A 12,582-nucleotide genomic window follows, 5' to 3' on the forward strand; every position below is an offset into this window, starting at 1 on the left:
AGAAGAACCGGCGAGAAACTCAGCGAGCTGATGCATGGGTTTCATTCACGTCGAACTATTTGCCGAGTTCGACGAGTAAAGGCTACCAAAGTCCCTAAGCCTGCTCCTTAGTGTTAGAGCAGAAGGCGTTTAATGCAAGAGATATTGAATCTCTGCGCTTAGTGCGCGTTTTTGAACGTTCTCGATAACGTAAAAGTTGAATCAAATTTGTATTTGGAACTTTAGGGGCGCTATTCCAACTGCATACAAATTTGTAACTTTTACGCTATCGAGAACGTTAAAAAACTCACTAACCAAACTGATGGATCCGTGAGGACGTCCCCAGAGCGCTCCGAATGTTTTTGTTCGGAACTTATTTAAAATAATATGCAAGCTTGAAAATGTCGTAAGCGATATTCAAGCATGTGCCAAATCTTGTGTTCTGTGATGGCTGCCGCCACAACAATATATTGGAACATTGAAATGTATGTGTGGGATCCTTTTTTTTATGTCTTAACAATTACCTCATCCTATATAATAAGTAGGCTACATACTTCACAAATTCACGACATAATATCACAACTGCACTACTGAACACTATATTAATTTATAAATTAAAGATCACGTCGTTGTCAAACCAAAATCTGCTATATCATGTGCACTTTTTGAGATTTTAACTTTTTGACCTTTTCGTATAGTTCACAGCCCTATCTACCGTATAAAAAAAACTGTTATGTGTCTATAGCTTTAATATTTATTTAAAGCTTTCATTTGATATAGTTGTTAAAAATTCACCTTCATATAAAATTTTATACGAAAATGTTTTTACTCGTTAATTCAAAATAGAGTTTTTGCACATAGCAGATTTTGGTTTGACAGCGACGATATATTAAATCATAACCTGCAAAAAGTCACAAATATCTCAATATTACGAGTGTATGTATTTATACACACACACTTTTGTGTATTCAGTGTGTTCACGCGTTTAAAACGTGCAATGATAAACTGATACTGCAGCTAGCATGTGATGCTAAACGTCATCAGATAAGGTAGAATCTGCGGGGGATTAGAAAAAAAAAACATTGATTTTTCAAAGGAATTACGTATATATTTCAATAGAACCCGTAGCGTTTCTTGTTGGTTGATTATTATTATTAATTTTTTTTTTCAATTTTTTCAATTCAATAGTCAAATACAAAAATTTTCATCTACATTAACATACATTTTAAATACAATTAATAAATTTCAATATACAAGTAACATTTTTGTGATTACATAATAATTATACTAACTAACTAGTGTCTGGACACATTGGCACCGTTTTTAATACATTTTTTTTTTGTATTCTATAAATCGGCCACGGATATGGCTTGATGATCCATGAACCAAAGATTGCGACATAGTTTATTCAAATTAAGAAACGCTAGATGAAAATAAAATAAAAAAATAAAAACAAAACTAAATTTATGAGATTCTAAAACAGAGAAGGAAGATTGTGAACTAAAATACACTTCAAAGTAAGTATAAACCGCAACTTATACGTAAAAAGAGAAATACATTACAGACTGGGTACACATTGGAACCCTCAATTACATAAAAATACGAATAAATAAAAGAGTAACAATGTGATAGATTGAAAGTATATAAAAATAAATCTTTTTTTTTTTAAATACTTAGTATCTAATTTATTTTTGTGTGTAATAAATTCAATCGATCTTATACCGATCAAGCATATAGATGTTACACAGGACGTCACTGGTATCGCTTTTGAGTCGACGTCGGTCAAGATCGATTATGTAAATTTAACATGATTGATTGTCTATGCCCTCGAAAGGAAGCAAGATGTCGAACGTTCACAACGTAAAATGAAATTAAATAAGATGTAATGTGTTTTAAACTAATAAAGGCGATTAACGTAACTAACAGTCATTAATACAAGCCACTTGAGTGAATTTTACATTAATTAAACTACAAGGTTAAAGGTTTTTACATGAATACCAAAAGAGACTGTGCCTAACAAATGAAATTGTCAAAAATACACTAATAATTTAAAATACTGCGTTTGGAATGCGTTTCAATTATTATAATATTAAAAAAAAATTGTGAAAAATCTCAGTCGGAATTTTAACGAGACAGATTTAAGAGGATGACCAGCATCGAAACCAGAATGTGACTGTCTCAAATTGTTTAGTTTCATTTATTTTAGTAATACCTAGGAGGTGACCTTGAATGTACTTTATACTCCCTCAAAAAGCTTACAACACTTAATAACACATAATATTAATAAAATACATAATATGTCCTATACAATACTTACGATAACATTACAATTAGTTGCGTACGTAAATATAATTAAATTTACGTCGCATATAGACTAGAATACGTTGAGGATAGAAAGCAGACGTCAAAATTGTAACTTGGCATTTTTTATTCGTCTCTGCTTTATGCAAAGCGGTGAAGTTGTGTATACCGTTGCGTTTTTTGTTTAATGGCTACCGGGTTTTTGAACGCGGTCGGGTTATATGTCAAATTTTTTGACAGTTGACTGTTGGCGCGAAAATTTTGGCTGTGTGCGTTAGCGTTTGCCGACGAAGTCGATCATTTGATCTATCTGTTCTTTCTCGTCGTAGAGGTACAAAGACTCCATGCATCCCTTGAAGTAGGGTGTTGTAAAGCATTCCGCCCTGTGAAATTAATTAAACAAAATAAGACTTTATTTCCATGAATAGTTCAATTTTGAAAAGGGTAAATAAGCGGATAGTATTGAAGAGAAAATAAAGTTGTTTGTAGGCGAAATTCAGGAAATAATAAATCATGTTACTGACGATCAAGTTAGACTACTATCGATCATCAATGACTAGATAAATCTAAAAATAAATGTAAAAGAAATATTTTTGAACTTCGGAAAATATCAGATAACATGCATCAGACAAAATAGAAAAAGTATGAATAAAATATAAAGTTGTCTGAAAATAAATTGAGGATTACATACTGTAAGAACATGCGATTATTAGTTTCAATACATACCTATATATTTACTAACTTAAATTTGTATTGACTAAAGTTTTCAATAAAATAACTACAAAACTTCTCAAAAACAAAAATATACACATATGGAAATACATTCAATATATGAACTTTAAATTAACAATTCTTTTTTAAGAACAATCTAAAACTATATTTAGTTATAAATGTATTTTAGGAAATAATGTGATATGCTAGAAAATAAAACATATAAATATTGAAAATCCGGTCTTTCCAAAGATAAAGTTTCATATCTATTTGACACTGTCATAATGGCGCCAGTGTTATAGCATATCTTTGAAAATATTGATATTTCTCTTTACAAATTGTTCAAATTACTAGATAGTTATCATTTATCTGTTACAATTGATAATGTTGAACTTTTTTAAATGTATCATTTTGTGTTGCCAGAATAGAAAAGTGCTGCCAATACATACCTGATTTGTTAAGTGCCGAAAAATAGTGTTAGAAAAATCAATAAGATACCAGCGTGCTGTTAAATCGTTAAGCTTAGAAAGTGGAGTTAAGTAGTGCATAGGAAAGATAATTATCAAAACCATAATGTACCTAAATCCCCGGGTCAGCCCCGTGTATTTGTTTTATATATTTCTTGAATAAGTCTAATTGGTCAGTCTCGCGTAGCACCTCCACGCAACCCTTGAAGTAATCTGTCGTGAAACAGTCTTTCCTGTGCCCCAAAATGGAATAAAAACATTAACATCAATACGAATGAAACCCGAGATGGCTGCTGTATTAGAATTTAAAAAAATAATTTGTCTTATATCGACTTGTCTAAGGAATATGTAAGAACTAACAGCGCCATTTTGCTAACGGGAAACTGAAAAACGTCACAATTTTTTTTTTAAGGAAGTTATTTTGATTTGTAACTGACCTGCAAAGTGTATACAGCTGAGGCTCCCTGAAGAGATTGAAACAGTCGTCGCAGATTCTGTCGAGACGCGCGAATATTGCCGCATCGAAGACCCCCTTGCACTCGAGGGTGAAGAAGGAGCGACGCTCCACGTGGTGCGGCGCCGACGAGGGCAGAGCTCCCGCCGCGCTCACCGCCAGCGCTACCAGTGCGGCCCACGCGAACTGGACTGAACTTAGATGCATCTGCAACAATAATCATTTAAACATTAACATAACTTTTTTTTTTATTGCCCTTGTAGGCAGAGGAGCATACGGCCCACTCAGTGGTGGACAAGGGGCAATTGGGGCAATTTTTTTTTTGAGTCTTGTCAAGATTGCACAATATAAATAATTAATTCTAATAATTAATAATTTTCTTTTTAATTGATAATTCAAGAAATTCAGGTAATCCATTATTTGTGAATTATAATTTTGGCACTTTTGGTAAAAAATAATAATCAAAATGATTTAATCAATTTATTTCCTTGGAGATTTAAAATAATAATCGATTTTTCTATTTTCTTTAATTAAAGAAATTTAATTAGATTTTTTTATGTATTATAATTATGAATCACCCTTAGTCAAAATTTATATATTTTTTAAATAAACAAATATATATTTATGTTTTTGGAATATATGACATATCATAGAGTTTCCGCAATAAAGTAATTATATTAATTTTGAAAAATAAAATATATAAACTATAAGTTTAGGTAAAATTCCATTATTGGTCCGGATGTTTTTCCGGTGCCCAGAAGCGGCATTAAGTTTAAATCCGGCCCTGGGCCCACTAGTGAGTGGTGAGTGGTTACCGTCGCCCATGGACTTCAGCAATGCTAGGGGCAGAGACAGGTCGCTGCCTACCGCAATATATTTACTATTAACACTTATTATTACAAGGCTTGACTTTAACCAATACGAGCTTTGTGTTTTTCGTCGAGTTATTGACAACGGTTCAGCTGTTACCCCGAGGTTAAAGTTTTAAAGACGATCTCGCCCTTCGACTCCGCTGCCCTGAGTCAGAAATAGCAAATTGGTTGCTAAACATTGAACTATTTAGCTGCCGCCCGAATAATTTATGTCGACCCGAGAATATCGGAAGTGTTACGAGGATTAATAGGCGGCAAGACCGTTTGATAGCCAGGTGTTGCAACGTGAAGCGATTACGCGCAATCCCGCTTTTGGTGCGCGCCGACTAGCCTTTATCTTGCACTTAAGGCGAAGTTTGGTATGCGTTTTAATGAAACTAAAATATACGCAGTTTGGCTGCCGACGAGAAAAATATATTAATGCTTTAATAAAGGATTCCTAAGTTGATTAGCCATTGTTAAGTCGAAAATTTATTTGCGCAAACAAGACAAGCAATTAAACACTCTAGTGTATGATAAAATTCTTTAAATCCGTATTCTAATTTATAATTATGAAAAATATCGAAAGAGGTCTTACTGGTGGTAGGACCTCTTGTGAGTCCGCGCGGGTAGGTACCACCACCCCATCTATTTCTGCCGTGAAACAATACCTAATGCGTTTCGGTTTGAAGGGTGGGGTAGCCGTTGTAACTATACTGAGACTTTAGAACTTATATCTCAAGGTGGATGGCGCATTTACGTGGGCTCCAGTAACCACTTGACACCAGGTGGACTGTGAGCTCGTCCACCCATCTAAGCAATAAAAAAAGAGGCACGTTAGGAATTCGCCTTAATTCAGGCTTAGCTGGAACCGGCCCCGGCCACCCGGCGTTAAGTGTAAAGTGAGTGGACGACGATTAATGCGGAGCGAACTGTCGTAAAGAGTAAATATAGTGCGGCTATCAAATAAGGCGGCTTGACCGTAGAGCAGGGCCGCATTTAGGGCCTCAGAGAAGCGCCTTAGAATTGTGTATGTCTATGAACGATGGTAACTGTTGATAAGGACACAAACACATCTGATTAGTGATTTTGATAGCAATAAAAAAGTGCGGATTGTAACGTTTGCCTGTAGGGAGACGAGCATACGGCCCGCCTGATGGTGAGTGGTTACCGTCGCCCATGGACTTCAGCAGTACCAGGGGCAGAGCCAAGCCGTTGCGTACAGCTTAATGTTCTCCACAAGCCTCGTTTGAAGGATATGTCATAGCGCTAGGGAAACATCGTAGAGGGGAGCTCATTACAAAGCCGGATATAGTTGCATTAGCATATTGCTAATGATATAGATCACTAGTCTGGTAGTAAAAAAAAAATTACCGTAAAAAATATACATTGTATTTAAAATCCACGAATCCCTTTGCGTACCAAGAAAAACGTGTCTATGGTCCCGAGACTAAATTCAACTCCATCTCTGTAATTACCCACACCATAGATTACTATACAATTATACTGTACATTAAGTATCTTTAATCATGTTCGTAATGATTTAAAACGCTTCGAATGCGTATCTCGTACTAGAAAATGAATTTGCGTTCTACATTTCAAAGCCTCGTAGGTACCATGTGAAGGGGAAAATGGTGTCTACCTGTACTACTTTTGATACGATACAGAAATGCGTAATCACTGTGATATTTATTAATAGCCATGAATATTAATTTTATCGGTTCAAATTGATGCAATATTTGAGTCGGTGTTTTTGATAGTTTCTTTATTTAATTGCGATATTACTAAACGGAACAAGAATTTATTTTGATTTGCGTTGAACTATTTATTCGGTTAAATACGTAGGTTATATGAGCGAATATACTAAAATCTACATTCACTTTTTTATGATTGAAGGATTACTGGTGGCCCGGAGGCCTTTCCAGTTTCACTAGAACAGGTAGGCGAGCAAAAGCTCAACCAGGAGGGGTGGGATTTGCTAACAGCTGCCCGAGCGCCTAAGGAGACCTAACAACTCAAGAGCAGCTTCTTCGCGAATTAATCTACTACCAGATCGGAATCGTGATTCGCTGAGAAGATCCGGCGAGAAACTCAGCGGGCTGATGCGGTTAGATTGCGCGCCGAACTCTTTGTCGAGTTCGACGAGTATGGTTACCGGGGTCCCTAAGTCTGCTCCTAGTGTTAGAGCTGAAGTTGTCTATTCTCATTCATTGACATATCTGTTGTTCCAATTGCATACTATAAATTTTCATGCTATATTATTGTTAGGGTAATATGAATCAGTGCGGCTCGGGGCGTCCCTCCTTACGTGTCTCGTTATCGTGAGCAACGTGTATTTACGAGCACGAAGACTAAAGCTGGAGCCGAAAAGCCGACGGCCGGTACGTTAAGAAACATGCCTTGTATATTTTAGCCGGACTTTATCTGTTCTTGGGATTTACGACTTTAAACCCTACTTACTGTTACAGAAGTGTGTCTGTTACAGATTATATTACGATACTTTTTAGTGCTAGCCTATGTTTGACCCCGTTGCTAGCGGTAGGCAGCGGCTTGGCTCTGCCCCTGGCATTGCTGAAGTCCATGGGCGACGGTAATCACTCACCATCAGGTGGGCCGTATGAAAAATACAGGTCGTCTGCCTACAAGGGCAATAAAAAAATATTTTGTTGAAATTTGAAATGGCATTATTAGCGGAACTCCTATTTCAGTATTTAGAATATTTATACTAAATATGATCCTGGATGAACCAGCGGACGCACATAGGACCTAAATAAATGATTCGTTTTACATTAATAAAAATATCAACTACGAATTAATTTTTTTAATAATTTATTATCAGTCTGTCAGGCAACTATCCAAGTTTATTATCATCCACAGGTCGTCGTTGTGCGACTTATAAAATTCATTATAAACTACTTCTTATATCAAATTGGCTGGATTCCAATCTGTCGAAATCGCTGCGGTCACGCAAACTAAAATACAAGATTTAGTTTGAAAACGAAAGTTTTACGTTGTATTTAAAAAAATAAATAAAAAATCATTGAGTTGCGTGCGTCGAATAAGGCATTCATCAATATTACATGAGATTACCAGTTTCTAAGGAGTGAACGCACTATTCTGCACGTAATTTGCGCGTTCACGCACTTTGGCTCACAGCGCGCATAGTAATCACTAGCGACTGAGCTAGACTGCTAGACGGCTACCGCCCAAGATGCGTCGACGTGCATATTAACGAAAAAAAAACTATCCTTCAAACCGGATAAAAAGACTGCTTTCTGTCGGACACGTATCAATTTCCTCTGAAGATTTTTTTAATAAGGCAACTTTTTTTTTTTTACGAAGACTGCTCTGTCTTAGGCCTTTATAATATTAAGGAATAAACACATTTTTATATTATCTGTTCATTGCGACTTCGTTCTATTTCAACCACGTGAATTGTAATAAAATCGTTTTTCTATTTTAATTAATACTAACTGTAGTCTTATAAAGGGTCAACATAAACTGGTCTTTTAGTATAGACTGTACGGCACCGCTTTAAGTTCCTTGACCAGTCTCTCTCGCCATATTAATTAAAGTAATGAAATTGCCACTATTATAGATGTCGGCAACCAATGACGTAATCCGAGCCTGATCTTACTATTTCTACTACTGCAACCAATGACATATGCATAAGTCCTATCGTAACTATATTTCGTAAAGGTTTTAGCTGTTTTATTAAGAACACCTAGACGTGAATGAGCAATTTTAGCGAACTTTACAAGTTCGATTTCAATTGGTTGAATTAAATTTTTTTTTATTAATAATCCAATTAGGTAATCAATATTATTTAGTATACTATGTCGCGATGAATGTTTATTAACTTTGAGACGTTCTGCTAAGTGTGAAAATTGATTTGTTAGTGTTAATAAAAAGAAATTGGTAAGCGCGTGTGTGTACGTGTGAATTTGTAGTGTATTTATTATTTGTTAGTGAGGTCGTTTGTAACGCAGAGGTCAGTACGAAGGCTACCGTCAACAATAGTATTCGATTGCAGCTAGCGATATCGTGCATTGTCTGAATTAATAGTTTTGATTACAATAAATAGCTGTGCGTCCGACGTGTGGTTAAAACTGTTGATGTTGTTGATTTACAAAATCATTTTATTCAGTTCGGATGTTTATAGGTCTTTTGACATAGGTACTTATGTCAAAATAAGCTATACGACTAAATGATAGATAAGCGAATGTAGATTAGATATAACACTTCTAAGATATATCTGAGATGATCCGGTGAAACATACAACACACTTATATTAGGTTATTTATGTACGTTTCTCATATGTTTGATCGCTAATTTAACCGTAATTATGATATAAAACTTAATACATAACAACAAAATAATATAGTTAGCTTTGAGTTGGAAAATTAACGAATTAAAATAAAGAGGATTTGTTTAAAAATACCATAAATAAATTAATTTTAAAATTGTGACATATCGCGTTAAAAATGACAGAAGGCGTTTTTTTTTTGTAGTCTGGCAGCAGAATGTCTATCGAGTCAGCTTGTCCACAGAATTTAAACAGCCCAATTCAAACAAGAAAGTGGAAAAGCAAGAAAGTTATTTTATGGATTTTTTCTGAAATAAATGTTTTATTATTATTAATAAGTTTTTATTGTTGAATAAAACAAAAAAAATGTAACTCTGAGCCTAAGCATTGAATCTCGTTTCCTACTAGTGTGAACCGTTCATGTTTGGTTTGCGAAACGATTTAAGGAGTATGAGCAACAGAATAACAATGCTAGTCGTCCGTACAGCTGTATCGTGGAAGGTTCCAAAGGCAATGACTTATCGTAATGATGCAAGCCGGCGTCCTTATAACCCTTATGGTAATTATTTATAATTTTCCAAGCTTAGTCGCCGTCGACTTAAGCGTTATTGTTGTAAGGCCTTATGGTATAATAAGATAATTACATGTGTTTATCGCATTGCGGGCTGTGTGTCTCGTGAACGTGGTATCGCAATGTCATTGAGACTTCTATGTATTTTAAGGTTATTTTTCTAAACGCAGTCAGAGGTAGGCATAGTAAGTACGCGCTCCGGAACTGCCTAATTTTAACAGACCCATTAAAATATTTTATTAATCTTAATAAGCGAATACTTAGCCGTGCTCCTGGCATTTCCGATGTCCATCAGTGACGGTGACCAGGCATCGTGGCTGAGAAATATATCCGTTTGCCTTCTAAAGCAATAAAAATGTAATCGCCGTTACTTAATATGAATTCTGTTTACGAGAGTCACCCCGTTCATGCATTGGAACTGGCAATAACATGGATAACAATTGCTTTAAATTTTAACCCTTATGAGCCATCGCAAGCTAATGCGAGCCAGCGTAATATAATTTACAATTTAAAAGAAAAATAAAACGTCACTGCAAATTTTAGTCATCAAAGCTTGCAACACTTAATCGACTGTGTAATGTTGTCTAAATAAAACATCCGAACTCCGAACAACGTTCATTAGTAAGTGCGTTTATGTGCGAATTGAATAATTTGTTTTGATTTCTAGATAGATAATAGGGAGCTGGCAAATAGAACGTAGTTTAGATTTGTTTGAAACGTCCCCTGCTTGAATTACTGGCGTGGGCGTACGAATGCTATAGACAGCGCGACGCGAACCCTACGACCCAGGTTTTTTTTTGCTAGATGGGTGGACGAGCTCACAGCCCACCTGGTGTTAAGTGGTTACTGGAGCCCATAGACATCCACAACGTAAATGCGCCACCCATCTTTAGATATAAATTATAAGGTCTCAAGTATAGTTACAACGGCTGCCCCACCCTTCAAACCGAAACGCATTAATGCTTCACTTCAGAAATAGGCGCGGTGATGGTACCTACCCGCGCGGACTCACAAGAGGTCCTACCACCAGTAAAACGTTCCGGTTGAGACGTGGAATCAAAGTTACAGTTTAAATATCTTACTCTTTAATGCGAAAAAAATTAGAAAAAAATATATAATTAATACTAACTAACAAAATTTTAAGTTTTTTTTTCTCTGAAATACATAATAATTACTATGTAATAATAATATGCTAGTTATGTTTTAAGCAAATCGTTTTTATTTAATGTAATTCCACTAAAGGGTTTGTAACTAGCGTTTACAATTAGCGGGGCTAGGTCGTAGTCGCGTGACGAACACGCCACCGATCCACCAATCGAATGCAATTAACCACGTGCCTTCGCGAAAACTAGGTCAACGAGGAATTACTGCGACTGAAAATGATCTTACGCAGTGCTCTGTGCTGTGACGTTGTGAATTTGCGTCTTCATACGCAGCTGTCGACGACTTTGTAGCGTCCGAAACGTCTAGAATCAGCTTGTGAAAGGCGAGGATTAAAATGATGATGTTCTCTAATTAGCTAACGTTTTTAGACGCTTTTTGCCGTGAATTATGAATAAAAAATTATGAATATTTGTGAACACGTTTTACGTACGAGAGTATTATTATCAGTATACTAGCCGTACTCGCCCGCTTCGCTGGACCTTTAAAATTAACACTATTATTTATTGTCATTATTATAAGGGAATCCAACACTCATATAAATATTAGCCTATCCATTAAGTACATGTATTTTCTACATAGATACCAAGTTTCAAGTCAATCTGATGCATGTTTCAGTAGTCATAACGGAACATCCGTAAAAACCACTGTAGATTTATATATTATTAGTATAGATTAGTTCTTCCAAGCATTCCAAACGCGCATTCGGTGCAACGTAAAAACTAATACTAATAATAACTAATAAAGTTTTTCGAAAAAATCTAACATTAAGTTTCGCATTTTAGTATTTTTTTATTTCAGTTTTTTTTTTAAATTACGTTAAACAATATTGCGCAACGCATATGTTCTAATGAATATCGCTCGGAGAGTACCATTAAAACTTGATATATTTTCTTATTACTGGTGGTAGGACCTCTTGTGAGTCCGCACGGGTAGTTACCACCACCCTGCCTATTTCTGCCGTGAAGCAGTAATGCGTTTCGGCTTGAAGGGCGGGACAGCCGTTGTAACTATACTTGAGACCTTAAAACTTATATCTCAAGGTGGGTGGCGCATTTACGTTGTAGATGTCTATGGGCTCTAGTAACCACCTAAAACCAGGTGGGCTGTGAGCTCGTCCAACCATCTAAGCAACAAACGAAATAATCTCTCGTGTATTGTTTTTAATTGGAGATGATGAACTCGAGCTAATTAATCGTAGGCTTGATGCTTGAGCCATAAGTGGACATAATGCATCAGCACGTGCATTTAATTAGCGCTGAATGATGTACAAAGTACTGGCGGCTCAAGCTTCTCTATGTATCATGTGTTTTGTTAACAAGAGCAAGGTATTAACGATACAGATTAGATGCGGGACAGAGAGTTTTACGTTGCTTTGTTATGTTATACCAGCGGGCTGGCCAGACGTTGTTCCCTGAAATTTATGTTACAGCTTAGCGTCGTAACGTGGGCAGATAATCAACCGGCGACCTGGTCAAAGTGACTGATAGAGGCTGGCTGCGAAAGGCAAAAGACCGAAATGAATGGGGTGCATTCGAAAAGACCTACAGTGAGTAGGTGGGTGGGAGGGCGGTAAGAGACCTACATTGAGCTGGTGGGTGTGTTGGAGACGGATTAAAGGAGGATATCCTAGCAGTCCCGAGTACTATGTTCTTATGAAACCTAAACCAATCAATGATTCACTCATAAACATAGTTACTCTTCTATATTATATGAATATGAATCTATAAAAGACACTACTATATTTAACATTTTTAAACTAGAGATTTCCTCTGTGGTTA

The 12,582-nt window shown here is 36.0% G+C and overlaps 1 protein-coding gene across 5 annotated transcripts in view; it reads right to left on the reverse strand.

The window, feature by feature from the left end:
• Positions 1-1,065: 1,065 nt before the first annotated feature.
• ITP (ion transport peptide) overlaps positions 1,066-12,582 on the reverse strand; it is an 88,578-nt gene continuing 77,061 nt past the window's right edge. For 4 of the 5 annotated variants that reach the window (XM_089735399.1, XM_028171086.2, XM_028171080.2 and 1 more), the window contains exons 2-4: positions 3,896-4,119; positions 3,571-3,691; positions 1,066-2,663 (exon numbers count right to left, since the gene is read on the reverse strand). In XM_089735399.1, the coding sequence (XP_089591525.1) occupies positions 3,571-3,691; positions 3,896-4,119 (345 nt within the window). In that variant the 3' untranslated portion in view covers positions 1,066-2,663. The remainder of the gene's footprint in view (positions 2,664-3,570; positions 3,692-3,895; positions 4,120-12,582) is intronic. The other variant, XM_089735400.1, reaches the window with a different exon arrangement.

The sequence above is a fragment of the Bombyx mandarina genome, chromosome 19, assembly GCF_030267445.1.
Source record: "Bombyx mandarina strain Sakado chromosome 19, ASM3026744v2".
Taxonomy (NCBI): domain Eukaryota; kingdom Metazoa; phylum Arthropoda; class Insecta; order Lepidoptera; family Bombycidae; genus Bombyx; species Bombyx mandarina.